The 25,873-nt window shown below is 50.7% G+C and overlaps 1 protein-coding gene across 1 annotated transcript in view; it reads left to right on the top strand.

Moving 5' to 3' along the window:
* Positions 1–25,873, top strand: part of LOC140403200 (uncharacterized) — a 330,215-nt gene that overhangs the window by 159,409 nt on the left and 144,933 nt on the right. Inside the window, 9 exon segments of the mRNA XM_072490949.1 lie at positions 2,930–3,013; positions 4,003–4,059; positions 5,787–5,840; positions 6,666–6,719; positions 11,612–11,665; positions 13,405–13,458; positions 19,440–19,493; positions 19,968–20,012; positions 20,096–20,149. Coding sequence (XP_072347050.1) covers positions 2,930–3,013; positions 4,003–4,059; positions 5,787–5,840; positions 6,666–6,719; positions 11,612–11,665; positions 13,405–13,458; positions 19,440–19,493; positions 19,968–20,012; positions 20,096–20,149 — 510 coding nt within the window.

The following is a 25,873-nucleotide window of genomic DNA, read 5'->3' as shown; positions in this document are numbered from 1 at the left end:
CGGATGGCGACCTCTCGCGAGATCCTGATTCCGGTCGGTAAATTGGGCTCTCAAGTCATTTCTTGGGGCCTAGGGGAATGTCCGCCTGGTCCAGCCCACACTTAGAAATGTTTACACCAGTGGGGAGCTGAACCCGCCGACGAGACCGGCTGCTCATAGTCCAGGCTGCCATTTTGAAAGGGTGCCCCGATCTCTAAGTGCGCTTGAGGGTCCCCTACCTACGGGCAATGTCACCCCCCCGCACACATGTGCATTACCCCCCCCCCCCCCCCAACCCTCCAAGTGAGGACACCTTGCTATCGGCTAACTGAGGGCCCCCACCACACTTTTTAGGCCTTCCCACCAACCTTTTTTTATGCAGAGGGTAGTGGGTGCCTGGAACGCGCTGCCGGAGGAGGTGGTGGAAGCAGGGACGATAGTGACATTTAAGGGGCATCTTGACAAATACATGAATAGGATGGGAATAGAGGGATACGGACCCAGGAAGTGTAGAATATTGTAGTTTAGTCGGGCAGCATGGTCGGCACAGGCTTGGAGGGCCGAAGGGCCTGTTCCTGTGCTGTACCTTTCTTTGTTCTTTGTTTGTTCTTTTGCCCCCCCCCCTCCCCTTTTCAGGACCCTTCACCCTTCACCCCTTCCAACCTTTGAGGCCCTTTCATATCTGCCCTTCATCCCCCCCCTTTCAAAGATATGCCCGCCCCTCAGTCCATGGCCCTTCGCAGTGCAACCTGTCCACCCTGACTGTGCCCACCCTGGCAGTGTGAAGGTGTCAGAGAGAGAGAGTCTGGTGCCCGCCCAGCCTGCCCTGTCCCCGACCACCAATGTTCTGGGAAACCCTCCAGGTACCATGACGCCTGGTCCACGATTGTCTCGGCCAGTACTAACGGTGCCCTGGTGAGGTCTCGCTGGGGAGGCCGTTATTTCCTTGGCACCAGGAAATGGGCCGATCGGCTCATTTAAATATTCCCACCTGGGCGAGATCCAGATTGTGGCGTCTCCCGAGGTTCGGTAGAATCTGCCGAGGCACCTCGGGCATCACCAATCTCTCGAGAGGCCTCTGGCGAGATTCGGCAGCCTTGTCGTGACGCCAATTCGGACGCGATTAGGCCAGTAAATGACGCCCGTTAACTCTTTCTCTGTCCCCAGATGCTTCCGGACCAGCTGAGCCTTTCCAACACCTTTCTTCTTTTTATTTAGGGTCTTTGTTGCGTCAGGGCCGTTTCTGTGCATTAACCCCGTGTTGACCATTTTGAGACTCTCCCTTTGCTAGTTAGAGGGTTGAGCACACAATTCACTCACTGAACCCAGAGGTGAAAGGTCAAGTGATCTGTTCTCAGCCATAAGAACTAGGAGCAGGATGGAATGAAATGAAAATCGCTTATTGTCACAAGTCGGCTTCAAATGAAGTTACTGTGAAAATCCCCTCGTCGCCACATTCCGGCGCCTGTTCGGGGAGGCTGGCACGGGAATTGAACCCGCGCTGCTGGCCTGTCTCTGTCTGCTTTAAAATCCAGCTATTTAGCCCTGTGCTAAACCAGCCAATAAGATGGTGGAACCAGTTTCCACCACCACTATGGTGGCTACAACACCCGTGCAGAAGTGTATGTTGCCACGACATCTCTGGCTCCCTGGGTGATCTGTAACACCAATGCCACCCCACCTACAGCCCTGCATGTTTCCCTCAACCTGCTACTTTCTTTTCGTTTTTATTTTTATTCGTTTTTTATATTTTAACATTTTAAAACACACAACATAGCAAAGGAAAACGACACAACCCCCCCCCCCCCCCGCACCCCACTGTGTGCTAACCACTGTGTTGCCTGCCGCCCAATTGAACCCGGGTCCCTGGCGCAGTGAGGTAGCAGTGCTGATGGATGATGCCACCGTGCCGCCCCGTACGTACAATATGGAAGACGGACGTCACTGTGCGATAAGGCTCCATTTCAGAAATCATTTCTCGACAACCCAATAAGCTATCGCACAAATGTAAGCTTTTCCTCAGAATTCCTCATGGCGGTCCCCCCCCACAACTGACTAATACCTGCCCAGTTACAGTAAACCTCCAACTTAATTGTAGAATATTCAACTTCTCATGAAGTTAAGTAGCTGATGTTATGATGTGACGGTTATTCTGATAAATGGTCAACAGAGACCCTGGCTCTAGGCTGTTCAAACACACAAGAGTCCCCGATAGCAATAGGCCGTGTTCACAGGGAGGTGAGATTGATGGAGGTTGAGGAAGGCAAGAATGCGGGAAACCTGAAATAAAGAAAGGCAGGTAGAGTATTCGAACAAAGGAGAGACTGGTTGGCGTTTACTGCAGAGATCTCATCATCAGAATCAACGCTAAAGGACCCTAACAAAAGACGCGTTTATATAAAGTCCTTCTTGACGTTTAGACATCCCGGAGGGCTTTACATGCAATTATCTTCAGTCACTGTCATAATGCCAGAAACACTGGAGCCAATTCATACACAGGGACACAGTGTAAGAGGCACTGGGGGGAATGGAACAAGGGGATAATCGATCCCTGAATTAGGACGTTCTAGAGAAGTAGACAATGAGCGTGATGTAGATATCCAAACAGCAATCTGCATGGATTTACAGTGAGAGATGTATGGATATCGAAGATGTTGGGGAGAAAGCTGAACTTTCTCTACACACTCCTTCTGAAGATGGAATAGAAGCCATACTGGGAGGGCAGGTCAAAGACAAGCAAGAGGTAACACAAGCTGGGCAGCAGTGTGATTGACATGCCAAATTCGAGCCAGTGTCATTGGGTTTGAGAAAAGAGGAGAATGACATTGAGTGAACGGCTCAATTGGAGAGCTGGTGCTGACACGATGGCCGAATGGCAATTCTGTAACAATTCTGTGATGGAGTGGCTGCATGGGGATCTTGAGTTCAGCTTTGCCTTTCATATTCACAGTTCCAGTTTGGTGGAGACGGTGCTAAGGGACCCGTTGTCTCAGCGCAAGAATATCAAGCTCAGTCCATCCTCCAACAAGCAAGGGTGAGTGATTGTCTATCAGTCCCACACCTCAATTCAAGGCTTTCAGTAACCTTGCAACTTTTGATATTGGAGAGTTTGGGTAAGCAAATATTTTAAAGGGTTCTGGAGCTAATGCTGGTCAGCCAAGATCGAATTGAATGATTCAAGGGGCTGAATGGCCTCCTGTTCTGAATGTTCCCATAAAGGAGGGATCGATATACAGATTGATTTATCGATTTATACGTTTAAGGTACGTGGGGCAAGGTTTAGAGTAGATGTACGAAGCAAGTTTTTTATGCAGAGGGTAGTGGGTGCCTGGAACTCGCTACCGGAGGAGGTGGTGGAAGCAGGGACGATAGTGATGTTTAAGGGGCATCTTGACAAATACATGAATAGGATGGGAATAGAGGGATACGGACCCAGGAGGTGCAGCATGGTCGGACCAGACTTGAGGACCGAAGGGCCTGTTCCTGTGCTGTACCTTTCTTGGTTCTTTGTTTAATAAACTCAAATCCGTAATAATATCCTCAAGATTAGGACTAGACATTCACTCGGGTTATCAAAAGGCTCCAACAAGTATGTCACGTGTTTCTCACGCCCAGAGCTTCATGGAGAGACACATCCAAGGACACAAACAGGACATTCAGCCCAACTGATCAATGCTTGCGCCGTCTCACCCAGTCTGTATACCTGTCTCGCCCGTGTTTATCTTCAATGCATCCCACACTTCTCATTTCAACCACTCGATTGTGATCGAGAGCGGTGAGAATGTGAATTCATTGGGTTAAAAAAAAATGTTTCTCCTGAACTTCCTGTTGAATTTGTGGGTGGCTTCCTTCGATTTTATGATGACTAAGTTTTGGCCTCCTCACGGGTCGAAGCTTCTCTGCATCTGCCCTAACCAACCCTTTTGTTACCATAAAACCCCCCAGGCTGACCGCCCCCAAGCGCCTGGCTTTCCTAGACTGACTTGCCTGTGACTCACCGTTTCTCTTGTGTTTACTTTCCAGCTTGCTATGAAAGGCCCTCCTGGTTCGATAGGCCTCACAGGAAGACCAGGCCCGATGGTGAGCACGAGGTTCGACCAGTGACCGAGTAGCTGGGAGATCCAACATCATTGCATCGAATTGTGGTGTTTCCCTTGAGCCTTTGAGTTGGAGGCACTGTTGATCCCTTTTTGTCCTTCGATTGGGACCAGTAATAAGTTGTGAATGTGCTGCGGGCTTGCTCAATAATGTAGCTGCCTTCCAATAGCTGTGTGTGATGGGTCTTGCTGCAGTCCCGTGTTCCTTACACCGGAGAAACTCCCAAGGGGGCATTCTTCAGATGTGGCCTGTGGGGGAAAATGCCAGACAATTGAATGACCATTGGGAGAGGACAATGGATTGTCCTGACCTCTTTATTCACTCCTTTCCCACTCACATTCGTCCTGGTGGTCGACTGAGGGGAAAATATACAACTGCTAATCCGCTTAGAATCGTACAGTACAGAAAAGTCCCTTTGGTTCATCAAGCCTGTATCGACCAAAAAAAACAACTTTAATCTACACTAATCCCACTTCCCAGCCCTTGGCTCATAGCCTTGAACGTTAGGACATGTCAATGCTCATCCAAGTACTTTTGAAAGATTCTGAGGTTTTCCTGCCTCCACTACCCTCCAAGGCAGTGTGTCCCAGACTCCCAACATGCTAAATTGCCCTTAGTGTCCAAAATTGCCCTTACTGTTGGGTGGGGTTACTGGGTTATGGGGATAGGGTGGAGGTGTTGACCTTGGGTAGGGTGCTCTTTCCAAGAGCCGGTGCAGACTCGATGGGCCGAATGGCCTCCTTCTGCACTGTAAATTCTATGATAATCTATGATAAACCTACCCTGCCCGATTCAGGGGTCTGTGACAAGCACCCCATGTTCCCTCTGAGCTTCTTGCCATTCGTTGAGTACTCCCTTGTCTTGATACCCCTTCCAAAGTGCTCGCACGTTACTGGATTATATTCCATCTGCCACTGACTAATCCGTTCTCCCCAACCACCCCCACAATTCAACTCCGAATACACCCTTGGATCTGTCTGTAACTTGATATTATGAGGAATTGGAGTTAAAGTTTTGGTCATTTTTGGCTGTAGTAGACACAGTAGCGTCTCGCTTGGCGACTGACAGAGTGTGAGTTTGTCTTCACCTTTCCCGACGGGCCAAGTAGATGTGAAGAGAGGGTGGGTGTTTGGTATAGTCACAGAGGTCCCTTCCCCTGAAGGACTATGGGTAAGAGCTGAAGAATCCCCAGTCTACTCCTGGGCATGGCCTAGGGCTCAGATTTAACGCGGAGGAGTGAATGATCTACTGGAAGGTGGAGAACATTAGTCGCCATCAATTAGCAACTGAGAAGGAGGGTGGGTAATGGGCTCCTAGATCTCTACCAACTGTCTGTCTTTAGTTGGATGCTGGGAGTTCCCGCCTGAATTAATGCTCTTGTTGCAGTCTATTTCTGGTCAACTCCTACTGCCTCCCTACTCTTGAGATGGGAACAGAGGCCTGGAACAGTTTCCTGCTCTTTCTGTGTCAGAGGTTACTAGCAAGAAGAGACATTGGGGGAAAGGTCACCTTTAGTAAATCATCTTTTTTCCAAAGTAAATTTTCTTTTGAAAATCGTTGTTGGATTTCATCAAGTGTGTGTGTTAGTGTGTGTGTGTGTGTGTGTAACACGGAGAGAGGCGGACCCATAGAGCCGGCCAAAGGTGAACAAAATGGCCGACAGCCGGACTTATTTTCACGTTTCTTTTCTCGCCCCCTTCCCCCTACAGGGTCTCCCTGGCAACGAAGGGCAGAAAGGAGATTGTGGCGAAATGGGCCCGCAGGTAAGCGCAGAAACTGTGCCTGACCAGCCACGATGAGGCGTGATCCGATACGCAACCAGGGACTGTCCACGTACAATCCGGGGCTGTGTCGGGGGGACAGACTGAAAGACATTGTGTCTCAGTGAAAAGTAATCTCCCCCCCCCCAAACCTCCTTCCCCCACAATGACCGAGCTTACTGAAACATATCGACAAAGTGGAGATAGAACTGAGCCAGAACCCAAAGGACTGTCTTTTCTTTTAATTTTTCCCAATTAAGGGGGGATTTAGCGCGGCCAATCCACCGACCCTCCACAACTTTGGGTTGTGGGGTTGAGACCCACGCAGGCACGGGGAGAATGTGCAAACTCCACACGGCCAGTGACCCTGGGCCAGGATCGAATCCGGGCCCTCGGCGCCGTGAGGCAGCAGTGCTAACCACTGCGCCACCGTGCCGCCCCAGGACTGTCTTAAATAGTCTCTGGAAAAGTTCGGCGAGAGTGTTAAAGTTTCCACACACTTGGTCGCACACCTGCGGAGCGTGTGCTGCACCAGTTGGCGGGTACTATCTGGTGGATGAGACTTTTAAGCCAGGTCTTCCCTCTCAGGCGGACATCTCGGCACTTTATTCAGAGAATTTCCCCCTGCTCCATTCCCCTCAATTAACGTCAGTAAAACAGATGATCCCGTTGTCATCACATTGCTGTTTGCGGGAGCTTTCTGTGCATAAATTGGTTTTGGTGCCTCCTTCATTACAACACTTCAAAATGGACTGACAATGAGGGACACCTTCAGGTTGTTAAAGGTTCTATGCGAATGCAAATCTCCTTTTTTGTTCTCTGTTCTAGGGTCCAGCAGGTATTCCCGGACTTTTGGGGCTGACAGGAAAACATGGAAGAAGGGTAGGACGCTCCTTTTTCAAATTACCGGGGGGTCGTTTTCAGGGAAGGAGGGTTTAACCGAGTTTATGACCGGACGCGGTTCCACAAACACCAGATTGATGCCTGGCCCAACTGGAAATGTGCCCCGGTGTGTGTGTGTGTGTGTGAAACACCTAATCTAACGGGAGAAACCTCTTCATCGGGAGAGTGGTGAGGATGTGGAACACGCCACCATAAGGAGGCCATTCGCATCGCTGCATTTACAGGGACAGAACTGAACGGCTATTTGCCGGAGGAATGTCTCCTAATTTCACTGCTGGAAGGTTTGACATTAATCTTTATACTCCGCTGTCTGCCTCTAGGCTTCCCCAAGCAGCAGAATTTGGTTCCTCTCCACCAAGCCTGTCCAGTAAACCTCAATCAGACCTTCCCGTAAGCTCCTAAACTCAAGGTGATAATAGTTTGCTTATCTCTGCTCATTAGCGCAATTCATATCCCGCATAAGTTGGCACTGGACAACTACTCTCAGGTAGATTCACACAACAACTGCGCATTCAAGCTTTCTCGACCCTGCCTTTCTCAATGATATTCTGGTGTCCGTGACCGTGAAAGGGTTAAAGTGTGTTGGGGGATTGTTATTGCCGGCAGCACAGCCAGATCACTTGCCGCCTTGGTCAGTCGCGTCTCTATCGAGGGGTGCGAGCTCAGCGCCCCTCCATCATCGACACTTTAAATCTCGCAAACGCCATGTCGGCAAATATCATCGCCAACTTTTCAAACCGCTGTCACAAGTCTCCTCCTGTGCTCAGTAGAAGTGATTTCAAGGTTGCGAGTGTTGTGACACTGTTCACTCAATGGCCTGCCGCGAAGGAGTCTGGCTTCCTGGATATCCTCGCTGAGTGCTATGTAATAGGACATTCTTGGCTCAGTGGTTTCAGTGAGCTGGCAATGGGCCCAAGCTTCTGCTCGCTAATCGCGAATCTTGGCTGAGATCGCTTGTTGCAGCCTTGGATTGTGTACAAGGAACATTTGCATTCCTGTGTAAAGCCACCAGGCATTGCCTGGGACTGTCTCCCAGCGATACACAAATCAGGAATTCAGCAAAGAATTGGCTTCACATCACTCTTGCGATGTTATAGATGCACCTGTTTACAATCCTCCTTATGCCTCGTTATCTATTTCATGCATGCTCTCCATTTCTCTTCATCTCTCCTCTCACTCTCTCTCTTTCCTCACTCTAACTCAGTTCCATTTTCCAACCCACCCCTGTGACCCCCTCTTACACTCCCTCCCTCATCCCTCACTTCTCCCTCCTGCTCCCTCCCACACTCCCTCCCTCATCCCTCACATCTCCCTCCTGCTCCCTCCCACACTCCCTCCCTCATCCCTCACATCTCTCTCGTGCTCCCTCCCACACTCCCTCCCTCATCCCTCACATCTCCCTCCTGCTCCCTCCCACACTCCCTCCCTCATCCCTCACATCTCCCTCCTGCTCCCTCTCACACTCCCTCTCTCATCCCTTACATCCCTGAGGCCACACTTGGAGTATAGTGTTCAATTCTGGTCGCCACACTACCAGAAGGATGTGGAGGCTTTAGAGGGGGTGCAGAAGAGATTTACCAGAATGTTGCCTGGTATGGAGGGCATTAGCTATGAGGAGCGGTTGAATAAACTCGGTTTGTTCTCACTGGAACGACGGAGGTTGAGGGGCGACCTGATAGAGGTCTACAAAATTATGAGGGGCATAGACAGAGTGGATAGTCAGAGGCTTTTCCCCAGGGTAGAGGGGTCAATTACTAGGGGGCATAGGTTTAAGGTGCGAGGGGCAAGGTTTAGAGTAGATGTACGAGGCAAGTTTTCTACACAGAGAGTAGTGGGTGCCTGGAACTCGCTGCCGGAGGAGGTGGTGGAAGCAGGGATGATCGTGACGTTTAAGGGGCATCTTGACAAATACATGAATAGGATGGGAATAGAGGGATACGGACCCAGGAAGTGTAGAATATTGTAGTTTAGTCGGGCAGCATGGTCGGCACGGGCTTGGCGGGCCGAAGGGCCTGTTCCTGTGCTGTACTTTTCTTTGTTCTTTGTTGTTCTATCTCCCTCCTGCTCCCTCCCACTCTCTCACTGATCTTTATCCTACTTTTCCTTTAGCCTTCCCACCTTGCAACTGCACCCCCCCCCCCCCCCCCCCCCACCACACTACTGCCTTTGCCCTCTCTGGCCTTGTCCCCTTCACCCTGTCAACCCCTTTTTTCCTCTCTTTTATTCTTTTATTTTCACAGATACTTCTACCTCGTTCTCTCGCTCTCCGCCCCTCTACACAGTCTCCATGCTTTCTCGGTCCACCCCCTCTTGCCCCCTCTCCAACCCCTCTCCCCCTCTCTCTCTCTCTCTCCCCCCTCTCTCCCCCCCTTCACCCCCTCTTACCTCTCCTCCTTCTCTCCCTCCTCTCTCTTCCTCTCCCTCTCCCTCTCTCTTCCCCCTTCCCTTTCTTCCCCTCCCTTCCTCTCTCTCTGCCCCCCACCCCTTCAGTCTCCTCTCTCCAGTCCGACTCTCTGTGGTAGTATGTATTGGGGGTCATGTGGGACTGGAAGCCCTAATGTCATTGGCTGACAGATCCCGGGTCCTGGTTGGCCGTTGACCTCAAGCTCCGCCCTGAAGGCGAAGTATAAGAAGCCGGTGTCTTCCCCCGCAGGCCAGCTTACTATCGGGCTGCTGGGGAACAGACACGCTTAATAAAGCCTCATCGACTTCACTCTATTCGTCTCACGGAGTCTTTGTGCGCTACACTCTCTTTAACCCTCCCTTTTCCTGCACTCTCCTTGCCCCTTCTCCCGCCTGCCTCTCTTCCTCCCCCACTGCCTCTCGCTCCCTTCTGTCTCACATGCGCACACACACGCACACATTGTCCACATGGCCCATCTTCATGATATGAACCTGGACAACTCAACTGACTGCTGCTAATTTACAATGTGAAAATCTCCGAGTCTATGAGGAGCCCTGTGGTTGAGGACAGCTAGCTTTGCTTGAATATTAATCATTGCCACTTACAATAATTCCCTTGCAGTTTTATTTTAAGCTCCATAAAGCAACCCTTTCTATCTGAGACATTTAGTAGATTAATATAAATGAGCTGTCCTGCTGTTTGTTAATACATAGAAGAGGGAGTTCGTAATGAACGCTTGACCAAACTTAATTATTTCATTAGGAACAAAGTAATCAGTTAATTACTTGTATCGGGACACAAGGAAATTGGAAGCGGGAGAGTAGGCCATTTGGCCCATCGAAGCCTATCCTTCCAGTCCTTAACTCATCCAACTGTGCTTTAAACATTACCTTGTGCAGTTTTACCTCCCATGTCCAGCCAGGGAAACTGTCCCAATCATTGAGCATCTATTCAATGAAAAGATATTTCCTCGTATTTCTGAAGTCGCTGTTGAACCAATTTAAAATATGTGAGTCAATTAAGATTGTCTCCACCTCGTGACAACAAAATGGCCGCCCTGCACAGTCTGTTAGTGAGGGAGCTACTGAGGATGGGGAAACAACCTATTTTATGTTTAATGTGTTGGCCAATGTTCAAATCGGAGTCAGTCTGGGAAGTAAAAAAAAAAAACCTTCAGATATTTTCCTCAAGTTTCCCTTGAAAAATCTGTCCTTTGGGTCAGGCATTAAATTAAGATTCCTCCCTGTAGTTCAGTGTTGCCATGGGGTCTGGCCAATATTCTTCCTTCAACCAGTATCAACAAAAACTGGTCAAGGGAAAAACTGGTCAAGGTTCTTGAGACAGCACCTTCCAAACCCACGTCCTCCACCATCTGGAAGGACAAGAGCAGTGGACACGTGGGATTTGGATTTGTTTATTATCAAGCGTACCGAGGTGCAGTGAAAAGTATTTTTCTGCGTGCAGCTCAAACAGATCATTTAGTGCATGAAAATTTAAAAATAGAAAATACATAATAGGGCAACACAAGGTACACAATGTAAATAGATAGACATCGGCATCGGATGAAGCATACAGGGTGTAGTATTAATCAGCTCAGTCCATAAGAGGGTCATTTAGGAGTTTGGTGACAGTGGGGAAGAATGTGTTTTTGAGTCTGTTCGTGCGTGTTCTCAGACTTCTGTGTCTCCTGTCCAATGGAAGAAGTTGGAAGAGTGCGTAAGCCGGGTGGGAGGGATCTTTGATTATGCTGCCCACTTTCCCCAGGCAGCGGGAGGTGTAGATGGAGTCAATGGATGGGAGGCAGGTTCGTGTGATGGACTGGGCTGTATTCACGACTCCCTGAAGTTTCTTGCGGTCCTGGGCCGAGCAGTTGCCATACCAGGCTGTGATGCAGCCCGATAGGATGCTTTCTATGGTGCATCTGTAAAAGTTGGTAAGAGTCAGTGTGGTCATGCTGAATTTCCTTAGTTTCCTGAGGAAGTACAGGGAACCCCACCACCTGGAGGTTCCCAGCCACACACCACCCCGACTTGGAAATACATCGGCCGTTCCTTCACTGTCGCTGGGTCAAAATCCTGGAGCCCCCTCCCTAACAGCACTGTGGGTGTACCTACACCACACGGACCTCAGCGGTTCCGACCACCATCACTTGGAGGAAAATTAGGGATGGCCAATAAATGCTGGCCTAACCAGCGACGCCCACATCGCTGAATGAATATATTTTTAAAAATCACCTCATTGCTGTCTGAGGGACACTGCTGACTCAGATTGGCGGCTGGAGTTCCTGATGCTGCAGGGTGGGTAAAATGATCCATTTGTGTGTGGGGGTGTTGTTCGATGAGGATTGAGCTACGAAGGTGAAAATGTTCTTTGTTTAATGGATGTAAACCTTGGTGAAAACCGACCCTGATGGCGAATGTTCACAAAGTGTGAATTCATTCAACTTTTGTTTTATTTTATTGAACAGGGTCGTGCTGGAGTCAATGGAATCAGGGGGTTACCGGGGGAACCAGGAATAAAGGTTAGTGTTTTACGCAGGGGAGGCCATGGCTCCCATCCAGGCAAGGCTGGATCAGTCCCGTTAATGTCCTGTAAAACTGTTGGAGGAAGAGCAGCGGAGTTGTGCACGGTATCCCGGAAAATATTTTACCTCACAACCAGGAACGCAGAGGAAGATTGTCTGGCCATTATCGGATTGCCTTTCGTGAGAGCGGTGCGTCGGTTGCCCACTGCATTTCCTCCGTCAAGGCAGCAAAGGTGATTCAAAAAGCTCCTCGTTCAACATCGCGCACGGCAGGGGGTGTTGAGGTTGGGAAAGACTTTGTACAAACGCGAGCCTTCCTTCAGGATTGAAGAGGCCTCCTCACGAAACGCGACCTGGCCTTCCCGTGTGTCGGATGCTGGAGGCCTGTCCTGCCTTCTTCAGCATTCCTGGTTTCCTCAACCTCCATTAATCTCTCCTCCCTGTGTACGCAGCCCATCGGGGATGCTGCATGTATGAACAGCCTAGAGCCACGGCCTCTGTTGACCATCTCTCTGAATGACCGTCACATCACAACATCAGCTACTTGAATTTTAGGAAGGCCGGAAGGCCTCACGGTGGACAATTAAGATGGAAGTTTGGTGTAACCGGGTGGGTACTAGCCAGTAGAAGGGCCGGCAAGGAACTCCCATGCAATAGGAACAACCGAACAGAAGAATTCTGAGGAATAGCTTACACTGTCACAGCCGCTCATTCATTACATTGTTGGAACATAGTGCAGAGAATGGTGAAGGGGGGGACACTAAAATAGAGGCAGGTTCCCAGAGCAGTCACGGCGGAGCGACCCTCCCTCGAAGCCAGTTTGTGATTTTAAAACAACTGTTTTGGACCCTGAAAGGCTCGGAGAGGTTCGGCATTGAAAATGTTTGCGTTTCAAGGGGTGCCAAAATGGGGGGGTGCAAATGCACGATCGTCACTCTGTATAAATCCACGAGGGAATTCAGGAGAAATCTCTTGAGCCAGGGAGCGGTGGGAATGTGGGACTCGCTCCCCCGATGGGGGGGTGGGGGGGGGGGGGTTTGTGGCGATTGGCATAGGTGCACTTCAGGGGGAAGCTGGGTAAAGACGTGGGGGGAGAAAGGAACCGAAGGACAAGCTGACTGAATGGGAGGAGGCTCTCTGGTGGAGTAGTACCAACGTGGGGCCAACTGGGACTAGCTTGTGGGCACTCCTTTCAATCCATGAATCCAGACGGTAAACAGGAAATTTCATATTCCGGCCCCTCAGGCTGCTGGGGGGAGGGGAGGGGGTGGCAGCAGAATATTATAAAGACTGTGCAATTATATGCTGCGATTAAAGATCTGAATTGCTGGGAGCACGCCCTGGAGACATCCCTCAACACTGAATGTTAAACCGTGATTGATTTTTATCTTGCTCTAATTGAAAGTCCTTATTCCGAATGGTCTAATTCTGCTGCTTATTCCCTTCTGCACCACGTTAGAATTTTAAAAACCTGTTCAAATGACACCAGGGCGCAATTGGCAAAAATGTACTTTCGTGGTTACGATCACTCGGCAATATCCTGGCCGTAGGGCGGTTCATCTCTCTGCGTCGGAAAGAGCTGTCGGCAGGGACGGTGTCGGGCGAAGAGGGGTGGGAGGAGGTTCCGATGGAGAGCGCCCTGTTTCTCTGCCGTACATTGTACCGAGTTGTAAACGTGCCTCACCGGGTTTTTTACGCTACTGGCTAATCAGTTGCCATTTTCTTTCTTGTAACAGGGAAACCGGGGGTTCGATGGTTTTCCAGGATTGCCTGGAAATAAAGGCGACAGGGTAAGGAAACCGCTGGTGATTGACTCTCTTGGTCGAGTGGAGAAATGTGTGCCATTCTGCTGACTGCCTACCATACCATTTTTCTTTGTGATGATCTCCTCCTCCTTTCTCCCCCTGCAAGCCATCCTGGCCACCTCCCTGGGGTAACGGTTGCCAGGGCCACCTGCTGGTGCCCTTTATCTGGCCCAAGCGGCCGCCATTGACATGTGAGAGAGTCCAGGACCAGTTGGGCATCACAGTCAAACGGAGAACTGCCTGCACCTCACGTTTGCACGGTATGTTCTCCGCTTCCAGCAAGGCCCGTGTTGGTTAGGAATCCGGAGCAGCGACCAATCCAATCTTAGGTCTGCTTTAATTTGGAAATGCCACTCCTCCTGTTAACCATAAGTGAGATCAGGCTATTCAGCACAGAGTGAGGATCAAACGGGAGGGGACAGTTATCTTCTTCATAGCTTGGCTGACGATTGATAACTTTGTGTCATTGCCCATTTGGACGTTGAGCATCAACAGAAATATGCCACACCAGAGCCATTGCGTCGCTTGTGCTTATGCCAATGATCTAAGGGTTTACCTTGGTACCTTAGTCAGTGACTTCCTGATTATACGCACCAGGCACCAAAAACAAAGACTATTCCTGTCTTGACAAAAAAATCTCTGTGCCTTTATTGGATTTGTCCTCCTGTGTTGGTCTTGGACCGCGCCCCATTGTCTAACAAGGTTCTGACTGGGGCATTTGGCATTCAAAAGGTGTGTTCCCCATCCTGCTCCCTTGTTGCCAATTCCCAACGCAAGGGGAGTCTCGGAGCTCTGGAAGTTGAGGAGAGCGGTCAATAGAAATTTAGCTTGCATGGCACCACGATGCGTACCTCCGAGCCCTCGGCCTCTTCCGCTACAGAGAGCAAAGACCCAGGATTGGCCCCTCGCATTCCTGACTCTCGCTGAGGAGACTCTAACTTGGCGGATTTCTGAAACTACATTAACACAATTCAGCCAGTTCTCGGACCCGAAGGGAATCCTTCTGCGTTGAGGTTTTCGACCATTTTGTGAGGGTCCCGAAGAATCCAGCACGGGTTTGTAGAGTCAAACAGAAAATAACTTTATTGACAACAATATGTCCAGCAGCAGTAGCCACTGGTTCCCAATCCAGACGGCACCACACTGGGCAGCTCTATTATACAACAGCACTGCTAATGATTGCGCCCCCCCCCCCCCTCCAGCTCATAGTCCCCAAGTAACATGGGGTAACCAATTGTCCCCAGCCAATAGGATCGGGTTACAACAGACCATCAACCTGGTTCAACCCTCAAGAAGGTGAAAATGTGAGGAAAAGGGGAGCAGCGAGGGAAATAGGGGGAGTGAGGGATGAGGAAGGAGAGATGGAGCGGGGAGCGGAGAGAGTGAATGGAGTGTTCAAGACATTTTATAAAAAATTATATGAAGCTCAACCCCCGGATGGGAGGGAGAGAATGATGGGCTTCTTGGATCGGCTGGAATTTCCCAAGGTGGAAGAGCAGGAAAGGGTGGGACTGGGAGCACAGATCAAGGTAGAAGAAGTGGTGAAAGGAATTAGGAGCATGCAGGCGGGAAAGGCCCCGGGACCGGATGGATTCCCAGTCGAATTCTATAGAAAATATGTGGACTTGCTCGCCCCGGTATTGACGAGGACCTTTAATGAGGCAAAGGAAAGGGGACAACTGCCCCCGACTATGTCTGAAGCAACGATATCACTTCTCTTAAAGAAGGAAAAGGACCCGCTACAATGCGGGTCCTATAGACCTATTTCCCTCCTAAATGTAGATGCCAAGATCCTGGCCAAGGTAATGGCAATGAGAATAGAGGAATGTGTCCCGGGGGTGGTCCACGAGGACCAAACTGGGTTTGTGAAGGGGAGACAGCTGAACACGAATATACGGAGGCTGTTAGGGGTAATGATGATGGCCCCACCAGAGGGGGAAACGGAGATAGTAGTGGCGATGGATGCCGAGAAAGCATTTGATAGAGTGGAGTGGGATTATTTGTGGGAGGTGTTGAGGAGATTTGGTTTTGGAGAGGCAATGTTAGATGGGTGCAGCTGTTGTATAGGGCCCCGATGGCGAGCGTGGTCACGAATGGACGGGGATCTGCATATTTTCGGCTCCATAGAGGGACAAGGCAGGGATGCCCTCTGTCCCCATTATTGTTTGAACTGGCGATTGAGCCCTTGGCGATAGCGTTGAGGAGTTCCAAGAAGTGGAGGGGAGTACTTAGAGGAGGAGAAGAACACCGGGTATCTTTGTATGCGGACGATTTGCTACTATACGTGGCAGACCCGGCGGAGAGGATGCCAGAAATAATGCGGATACTTGGGGAGTTTGGGGATTTTTCAGGGTATAAATTGAACATGGGGAAAAGTGAGTTGTTTGTGGTGCATCCAGGGGAGCAGGGTAGAGAAATAGAGGACCTACCGTTGAGGAAGGTAACAAGGGACTTTCGTTACCTGGGGATCCAGATAGCCAAGAATTGGGGCACATTGCATAGGTTAAATTTAACGCGGTTGGTGGAACAAATGGAGGAGGATTTCAAGAGATGGGATATGGTATCCCTGTCACTGGCAGGGAGGGTGCAGGCGGTTAAGATGGTGGTCCTCCCGAGATTCCTCTTTGTGTTTCAGTGCCTCCCGGTGGTGATCACAAAGGCTTTTTTTAAAAGGATTGAAAAGAGCATCATGGGTTTTGTGTGGGCCGGGAAGACCCCGAGAGTGAGGAAGGGATTCTTACAGCATAGCAGGGATAGGGGGGGGGCTGGCACTACCGAGCCTAAGTGAGTATTATTGGGCCGCTAATATTTCAATGGTGAGTAAGTGGATGGGAGAGGAGGAGGGAGCGGCATGGAAGAGATTAGAGAGGGCGTCCTGTAGGGGGACTAGCCTACAGGCTATGGTGACAGCCCCATTGCCGTTCTCACCGAGGAACTACACCACAAGCCCGGTGGTGGTGGCTACACTGAAGATTTGGGGACAGTGGAGATGGCATAGGGGAAAGACTGGAGCCTTGGGGGGTCCCCGATAAGAAACAACCATAGGTTTGCCCCGGGGGGAATGGATGGGGGATATGGAATGTGGCAAAGAGCAGGAATAACGCAACTGAAAGATCTGTTTGTGGATGGGAAGTTCGCGAGTCTGGGAGCGCTGACCGAGAAATATGGGTTGCCCCAAGGGAATGCATTCAGGTATATGCAACTGAGGGCTTTTGCGAGGCAACAGGTGAGGGAATTCTCGCAGCTCCTGACACAAGAGGCGCAGGACAGAGTGATCTCAAAGACATGGGTGGGGGGTGGTAAGGTGTCAGATATATATAGGGAAATGAGGGACGAAGGGGAGACTATGGTAGATGAACTAAAAGGGAAATGGGAAGAAGAGCTGGGGGAGGAGATTGAGGAGGGGCTGTGGGCAGATGCCCTAAGCAGGGTAAACTCGTCGTCCTCGTGTGCCAGGCTAAGCCTGATTCAGTTTAAGGTATTACACAGGGCGCATATGACTGGAGCACGGCTCAGTAAATTTTTTGGGGTGGAGGATAGGTGTGCGAGGTGCTCGAGAAGCCCAGCGAATCACACCCATATGTTTTGGTCATGCCCGGCACTACAGGGGTTTTGGATAGGGGTGACAAAGGTGCTTTCAAAAGTAGTGGGGGTCCGGGTCGAACCAAGCTGGGGGTTGGCTATATTTGGGGTTGCACAAGAGCCGGGAGTGCAGGAGGCGAGAGAGGCCGATGTTTTGGCCTTTGCGTCCCTAGTAGCCCGGCGCAGGATATTGTTAATGTGGAAAGAAGCCAAGCCCCGGGGGTGGAGACCTGGATAAATGACATGGCGGGGTTTATAAAGCTAGAGCGGATTAAGTTCGTTCTAAGGGGGTCGGCTCAAGGGTTCACCAGGCGGTGGCAACCGTTCGTCGAATACCTCGCAGAAAGATAGACGGAATGGAAAAAGAAGGCAGCAGCAGCAGCCCAGGATCGGGGGGTGGGAGGGGGGGGGGGCAGGGGGGGGGGGGGGGGGGGGGGGGGGGGGAGGAGGAACCAGAAGGACTCTCAGGGTTGTTAATATATACTGTATAATATGTATAGGTCGTTGCGACAGATAATTATATATTGGACTGTTAAATTATATTTTTGGAGAGTGTTACTTGTGACAAGGCAGTTGCCAATTAGGGTTAGTTTTCATTTTTGTTATTTATTATTTATTCATTTTCTGTTTATAAAATAGGTCATTGTTATTTGTGTTGTTATAATATTGTGTAAAGGATGCACGATGTACTGTGTTGGTTGACCAAAAATTTTCAATAAAATATTTATATAAAAAAAAAGAAGGTGAAAATGGAAAATCCCGCAGCCTCGTCTGAAATCCCGTCATCTCTGCTGGAGCAGACCGCCCCCACACTGGACACACGTGATGGCAGCTCCGCCCCTCCATCGCGCATCTCCTGGGTGTTGGGGCGCTGAAGGCTCCGGTTTCAAATTTCCGTGGGAAACTTAAACGTCACCCCTACCCTCCCAACTGCTATCACCCCCTCTGAGTGAGGAATAGCTCAAACTGTGGCCATCCATATCGGACCATCGCCCGGATCCTTGAATACCTGCCCCGAGAGCGCCACCCCCTGGGCGACGTCGCAACCATTCTCACTGCGCCGGCTGGGTTATCGACCTCGACATGAAACTATGACAGCTTCTCCGTCACTGGTGCACCGTTTCCTTGACGGCGGGATTCTCTCCTTTCCCCTCAATGGAATTTCCCACTGAAGCCAGCGGGAAACCCGTGGGTGGGGATGCGCTGCCAGCGGGAAAAGAGAATCCCAACGGCCGGAGAATTCCGGCCGAAACCTTTTATTTCTTCCCGTCCGTCAGGGCGAAGAATTCGCAGAAAACGTTCCTGGGCAGCTGCAAATAAAGTTGCTTTAATTGGATGTGATGAATTATTGAACGAGGCTGTTCAGCTCCAATTCTTCCTCCTCAGCTTTTATTTCCAATTAGATTTTTTTTTGAACGCCCTTGCCGCCCCCCCCCCCCCCCCCAAAGGCACGGTTAAATATTAGTTTTCCATCGAGGTGATTCCTCAACCCCAGCTACCAGCCCAAGTAAGGACGTTAATGGCGAGGTGGGTGGGGGGAGGGGGGAATCCTCCGACGCCTTGCTGCTGTTTTGCGCGGGGCGCGGCCGCGATGGCTGGGTGATGCGGTGGATGGGAGAGTGTTCGCGGTTCGCACTGGACAGGAAGTGCTGGAAATGCACGGCAGGTCAGGTAGCCGCTGTGGAGGTGGAAGCAGATTTAATGGGAGGGGGTATTTTACCAGACCCTTGGAGATGGGGCGGGGGTGAGTAAAATTAGAATGTCGCTCATGCCTTTCGTCCTCCTTCTGGTTACACCCCCCACCCCCACCCCCAGCACTGGCTGCCTGGTGACTGCTTGAGGTGGGTCATTGGCCATCTTCCACCCGCACCTTGCAAGCACAGGCCCCGCGCTGTATCAGCACCTGGGCACCTCCGAGGAGGCAGCCCCCACAGCAGGAGGATGGGGCAGCCTGTGAGAGTTCAAGGCTCCCTGATCTTTCAGTGGCAAGGCCGATGTCTCCCCTCACCCCGCACAGAGGCGAACCATTGCACAAGGAGGTGATGGAGACCGACGAGTGTAAGAGAGTGACGGACCAGCGGCTCCTGCTGTCTCCATCCCCTGGTCACTCCTGGGGTGTGCTGAATCAATCTCCCACCTCCTCAGGCCACCCCTGACTGGAAGGCGATTCGGGGAGCGGGTCGCTGGCCGGCAGATTGAATTGGAAGGCGCGCTCTGACGGGGAGAGTAAATCCCACATCATTTTTTCAGGTTGAGGTGGGGCCATAATGTGAGCGCGACTCTTGTGAGCTGGAGCTCTTGAATAAGATAGACCTCAAAGACCATGAATAATAATAATAACAGTGCTGGCGTTCCCATATCACATTCAGCCTTCTCTTTTCCAGGGTAACTATGGTCCAAAAGGGCCCCTTGGCCCCTCCGGAGAGAATGGTGTTCGGGTGAGTGTGGCATTCAAACTCAGTCATTCTGTCAAGGCATGATCCACTCGAATGGTCAACCTGGCCCGAGTGGCTGATTGACCGCCTCCTGTTCCTGTGTTCATGTGTAAGTGTGTATCATTTTATTCAATAATCTAACCTGCCGCCTATCTCAGTGTTGGTGATATGGGTCCTTTTAAGCACATTCAGATCGGCATGCTGAAGCCATTAGCATTCGCCTGCTGGATGAGGGAGTATTCTCCCCTTGGGCCTCTTTAACATGGAGCGTGTATTAAGAGCGTCCTGTACTCTGGGTGAGGTCACGCCCTATGTCCTGTCCTGTTTCGGGTTCAGAGTCCCTCTGTTGGAAACAATTCTGAAATGGCCCATTCCTGTACGCAAACTGCAGAGGAATTGGCAGCTGGATATCCTGTGTGTTTGAGCTGGAATATAACTGATACCTTCACCCTTTCGCTCTCTCTCTTGACTTTGCAGGGAGGGGATGGGACAGTCGGACCCAGAGGACTACCTGGTGAACCAGTGAGTAAGGCTCTTTATCATTGGCTGGATAACTGTACTTGCTCAGAACTAGATGTGAATTTTGTGTCTTTCCTCTTTCTCAGGGGTCGCGAGGGTTGCCAGGTCCTCGAGGGCATATCGGTCCCCCCGGACAGCAGGTATGTGCCTAGGCTCCATGGATCGTTGTTTGTTCACCCCAACCCCATTTACCGCTGGCAGGGAATCCTCAAAAGACCCCTCAGGAATCAAGAGCGACCCATGGTTAGCGATCTTTCTTCGAATCCGTGCAGTCCCAGGGATGAGTATCAGTCCCGTGGTTTTCCCACAGGTTCCTTGATCTCGACGTCGAGAGAAGGTCAAGTTAATAGAAGACAAAGGGCACCCCCTTTTTCCACCATCCCAGGTGTGAGGGGAGCTACTAGCTCTGGTCACCTTCATTTTTCCGACAACCTTGTACAGCAAACCCAAACAAGTGTGCCGGGGAAATATACAACCAAATTTGCCACCAATAAGAGAATGTATATGAAATGGTGGAGTGATGGGATAATACGGCCAGGTTGAGGTGTGTTGAGAGTGGCAGCACAGATTTAGACTCTTTCAGACCCACCCCCTCTGTTTCCCTCGCCTTTACCACACTCTGCAGAGTGTGGCGAACTCAGCCCAGCGCATCGCACAAGCTTGCCGCTCCCACATTGATTCTGTCTACACCTCCCGCTGCCTCAGGAAGGCAGTCAGCATTATTAGAGACCCTTCCCACCCAGGCATTGCCTTCTTCCAGACCCTTCCATCAGGCAGCAGGTACTGAAGTCTGAAGTCCCGCACATCCAGGCATAGGAACAGCTTTTTCTGCAAATGTTAACCGTTCTCAGGGTCTGACCAGAGGATTAGCTGACCTGGATGTTGAATGCGTGGGCTTGTTTCGCAGTGTTGGACCGGATGCCTGACTCTCATGGAGTAATCCAACGGTGCATTCCAGCCAATTCCGGAGCCAAGATTGGAGCCTTGTCCCTTTCTCACACACACACACACACACATGTACGTTGCAACACGTGTGACTCTGGTAACAGCCCGTGCCCCTTGGAGGAAATCCATTTGCTTGGCCGGCACTCTGCTCCTTCAGATTAAGCGTGGAATATTGAACCGACGCCAGGTTTTCCTCGTCGCTGTACAGCTGCTGAATGGTCTCAGAGGCTCAGGTTCAACGATGATTCACCCCTATTAATCAATCGAGTGTGTCCCAGACACACATGCCAGTCCACGGGATCCCAGTGAAGGGAGCAAGCTCCTTTCCTTTGTTCCTGTTTTGGGGAATCCCGCGGGATGGACTCCTTCCTTTTCCCTGATGGGGGCAGGTTCTGTCAGTTCCACCACACAGATCCGCCAGCAATCGAAGCCATTGTAGAGATTGGATTCCCTCCCCCCTTCATCCTTGCTTCATCCGAATGGATCACGTCCACCCATGGCCCTTGATTCCCCCGCTGGATAAGGATGTCTGTCTCAGCCTCGAATACGCTGGGCCACACAGTTTCCACGAACCGCTGAGGCGGAGAGTCGCACAGATTCACTACCGTCTGAGAGAGAGGGGGGTCCCTTCTCGCCTCTGTCTTCCGTGAAGGGTGGGGGGACCCCTTTTTCTGAAATTATGCCCTCTGGTCCTGGACTCTCCCAAGGTGGGAGTGGGGGTCAGCCTCGGGCGTCTGCCCTGTCAAGCCCCCTGGGGGTCCTTTTGTATCTCGATGGGGCCGCCTCTCAATCTTCTGAACTCCAACGAGTGCAGTCCCAACCTGTGGTTAGCACTGTTGCCTCACAGCTTCAGGGTCCCGGGTTCGATTCTGACCTCGGGTGACTGTCTGTGCGGAGTCTGCACTTTCTCTCCGTGTCTGCGTGGGTTTCCTCCCACAGTCCAAAGATGTGCAGGTTAGGTGGATTGTCGGTGGATAAATTGCCCCTTAGTGTCCAAAGATGTGCAGTCACGGGGAAAGGGTGGGGGAGTGGGCCTAGGTGGGATGCTCTTTCAGAGGGTGGGTGCAAACTCGATGGGCCGAATGGCCTCCATCTGCACTGTTGGGATTCGATGATTGTGGGCAGCACGGTAGCACAGTGGTTAGCACAATTGCTTCACAGCTCCAGGGTCCCAGGTTCGATTCCGGCTTGGATCACTGTCTGTGCCGCACATCTCCCTGTGTGTGCGTGGGTTTCCTCCGGGTGCTCCGGTTTCCTCCCACAGTCCAAAGATGTGCAGGTTAGGTGGATTGGCCATGTTAAATTGCCCTTAGTGTCTAAAATTGCCCTTAGTGTTGGGTGGGGTTACTGGGTTATGGGGATAGGGTGGAGGTGTTGACCTTGGGTAGGGTGCTCTTTCCAAGAGCTGGTGCACTCGATGGGCCGAATGTCCCCCCCCCCCCCCCCCCCCCCCAGTACAAATCTGACCCTATTCCCAGTTCTCTGCAGCCTTGACTTGCAGTCATCCGCACTGGAAAAGTTTGCTCCCTTCTCTCTCCACAGATGCTGTCAGACCTGCTGAGATTGTCCAGCATTTCCTGTTTTGGTTTCAGATTCCAGCACCACAGTAATTTGCTTTTATCTTGGATTGACTTGTCGCCCTGAGGACTTGTGCTTTTTCTCCCATTTTGACTATCGTATCACCTCAGCGGCAGTCATTCAGACTTACCAGACTCTGGGGGAGGAAGTTCCTCCTCACCTCAGTACTAAATAGCCTGCCACACATTCTGAGACTGTGTCCCCTGGATATAGAGCATGCCCTCCACATCCAGGGGAAATATCCTTCCTACTTCTATCCTGTCGAGCCCTGTAAGAATGTTGCTTTCTTGAATGCGGTCACCTCTCATTCTTCTACATTCGGGAGAATAAAAGCTTCTTTCATCTTATGACAACCCTTCCATTCCTGGAATTAACTTGGTGAATCTTGGTTCCCTCTAAGACAAGTATATCTTCCCTTAGTTAAGCAAACCCAATATGTACACAATTCTCCAGGTGTGATCCCACCAAGGCTCCATGTAATTGCAGTAAGACGTAATTCCTCCTGTACTTAATCCTCTTGTAATGAAGGCCAATACACTATTTTACATTCTTAATTCCTTGATGACCATCTCCCAACAAGAGAGAATCTAAATATCTTCCCCATGACGTTCAATGGCATTACCATCACTGAATCCCCCACTACCAACATCCTGGGGGTTACCATTGACCAGAAACTGAACTAGACCCAGCCATTTCAATACTGTGGCTACAAGAGCTGGGAATTCTGGGGTGTGTAACTCGCCTCCTGACCCCCCAAAGCCTGTCCAACATCTACAAGCCACAAGTCAGGAATGTGATGGAATACTCTCCACTTGCCTGGATGAGCGCAGCTCCAACAACACTCAAGAAGCTCGACACCATCCAGGATAAAGCAGCCCATTTGATTGGTGCCCCATCTACCACCTTCAATATCCAATCCCTCCACATAGTAAGTAGCAGCCGTGTGTACCATCTACAAGGTGCACTGCAGCAACTCACCAAGGCTCCTTAGACAGCACCTTGCAAACCCACGACCGGCACTACCTAGCAGGACGAGGGAAGCAGATACCTGGGAACCCCACTATTTGCAAGTTCCCCTCCAAGTCACTCATCATCGTGACTTGGAAATATATCGGCCGTTCCTTCACTGCCGCTAGGTCAAAGTTCTGGAACTCCCTCCCTAACAGCACTGTGTGTGTACCTACGCCACATGGACTGCAGCGGTTCAAGGAGACAGCTCATCACCACCTTCTCGAGGGCAATTAGGGATGGGCAATGAATGCTCGGCACAACCAGCGACGGCCAAGGATATTGAAGAATGAAAAAGCAAGGTCCCCTGGCTTGCACCAGTCTGCAGACATTCCAATCTCCGACATCAGCCGTCCTGAGCAGCTGTGTCGGGAATGATAGTCCAGCAACAAATTCTGGGCACTGCTGCTCTCGCAGACTCAAATTCACTTGACCTTGTTGGAAACCTTCCCCCGTGCTACCAATCAGAAGTCCCGAACCATCAGTCACGGCTGAATTCCAGCTCCCGGCTCTCGATCGGGGCGGCGACAGGTTGTGTCGAGAGGTTACCTTCTGTACCCCTGAGCTGGGAGCTGGCCCTATCCATTGAGAGTAGCTATGGAATAAGCTGATTGGTTGGAATATTGGCAGCAGCTTAGGGTGGGCTTCGTGGCAGTTCATGCAGTGCAGTGGTTAACTTGACAATCAAAGTCTTTAACCGAGATAGACGTGAAGCGGAGACTTTATTCTGCAGCTAATTAAAGTTGCAGTTTCTAAGCCATTCTGGCAGAAGGCCTTCGCGCAGCAATCCCCTCTTTATTAAAGCACATCCGGTTTCTTTCCCAGACACAAAGACCTTGAAATCTGTGCCATTTTCCCTCCGAGTGTTACAATCTGGGATAATTGGGTAACGTTATATCCTTGGGGGGCTCAGACATTCTGCAATTAAGTTGGGATCATGAACTTTACTTGACATGGGTTTGAGGGCTGAAGGTTTGGCATGGTGACTCTGTGCTTGGATTGTGTTTACGTTCATTGAAGTCAACTGGACCAAATTCACGGAGAAATCGGAGTAATTGTTGACTCAGGATTCAGCCTTTGTGCGAGCTCAGCCAAGATGAGGGACATTTCAATTGATGTGGTTTATCCTTGATGACTAAACATCCATCAAATACTTGATGGCTTGTAGCGTTCCCTGCAGCCTCCTTCAACTGGAAGAGCAAGTCAACCGCGGAGACCTTTGAGTCAACAAGTAATAAAAACCCAACCAAGCTCTTCAAAATGAATCCCGCTTGTACCCTAAATCTCCCTGACACAATTTCCAGGTGTCCCACCGATCTTTCCATCCAGTGATAGACGATAATCACGGCAGCATGGTGGTTAGCACAATTGCTTCACAGCTCCAGGGTCCTGGGTTCGATTCCCGGCTTGGGTCGCGGAGTCTGCACGTTCTCCCCGTGTGTGCGTGGGTTTCCTCCGGGTGCTCCGGTTTCCTCCCACAGTCCAAAGATGTGCAGGTTAGGTGGATTGGCCATGACAAATTGCCCTTAGTGTTCAAAATTGCCCGAAGTGTTGGGTGGGGTTACTGGGTTACGGGGATAGGGTGGAGGTGTTGACCTTGGGTAGGGTGCTCTTTCAAAGAGCCGGTGCAGACTCGATGGGCCGAATGGCCTCCTTCTGCACTGTAAATTCTATCTATCTATCTATAAGCCACAGCCTCTTGCCAGATTTAACTCTTGCGTGGCAATATCTATTTTGACAATTGCGTAACCAAGGGATGTTTACAATGATGTGAACTAGGAATCTTAACATCTGAACGACCTGCATGTTTCTTCCATGTTTCCGAAGGTGGGTCGAATTAACACAAGGTGGCTCAAGGTTGTAATCACCAAACTGCTTTATTAATAATAATAATCTTTATTATTGTCACAAGTAGGCTTACGTTAACACCGCATTGAAGTTACTGTGACAATCCCCTAGTCGCCACATTCCGCCGCCTGTTCGGAAACACGGAGGGAGAATTCAGAACGTCCAGTTCGCCTAACAAGCACATCTTTGGGGACTTGTGGGAGGAAACCGGAGCACCCGGAGGAAACCCACGCAGACACGGGGAGAACGTGTAGACTCCACACAGACAGTGACCCAAGCCGGGAATTGAACCCGTGACTCTGGCGCTGCGAAGCAACAGTGTTAACCACTGTGCCACCCTGCCAGTACCGAGCACGAGTTATGATCGAATTCATTTAGTCCAATCAATGCAGCTTATCTTTATGTACTGACAAAATAAAGGGCAAGATTTATTCCTCCTCAAAGATGGGTTGTCCCACTTGACAATCCACAGGTAGATTTTTAAC

The sequence above is a fragment of the Scyliorhinus torazame genome, chromosome 27 (assembly GCF_047496885.1).
Source record: "Scyliorhinus torazame isolate Kashiwa2021f chromosome 27, sScyTor2.1, whole genome shotgun sequence".
NCBI classification, from domain to species: domain Eukaryota; kingdom Metazoa; phylum Chordata; class Chondrichthyes; order Carcharhiniformes; family Scyliorhinidae; genus Scyliorhinus; species Scyliorhinus torazame.
The sequence above is the reverse complement of the archived record's forward strand: the minus strand, read 5'-3'. Positions and strand labels throughout refer to the sequence as shown.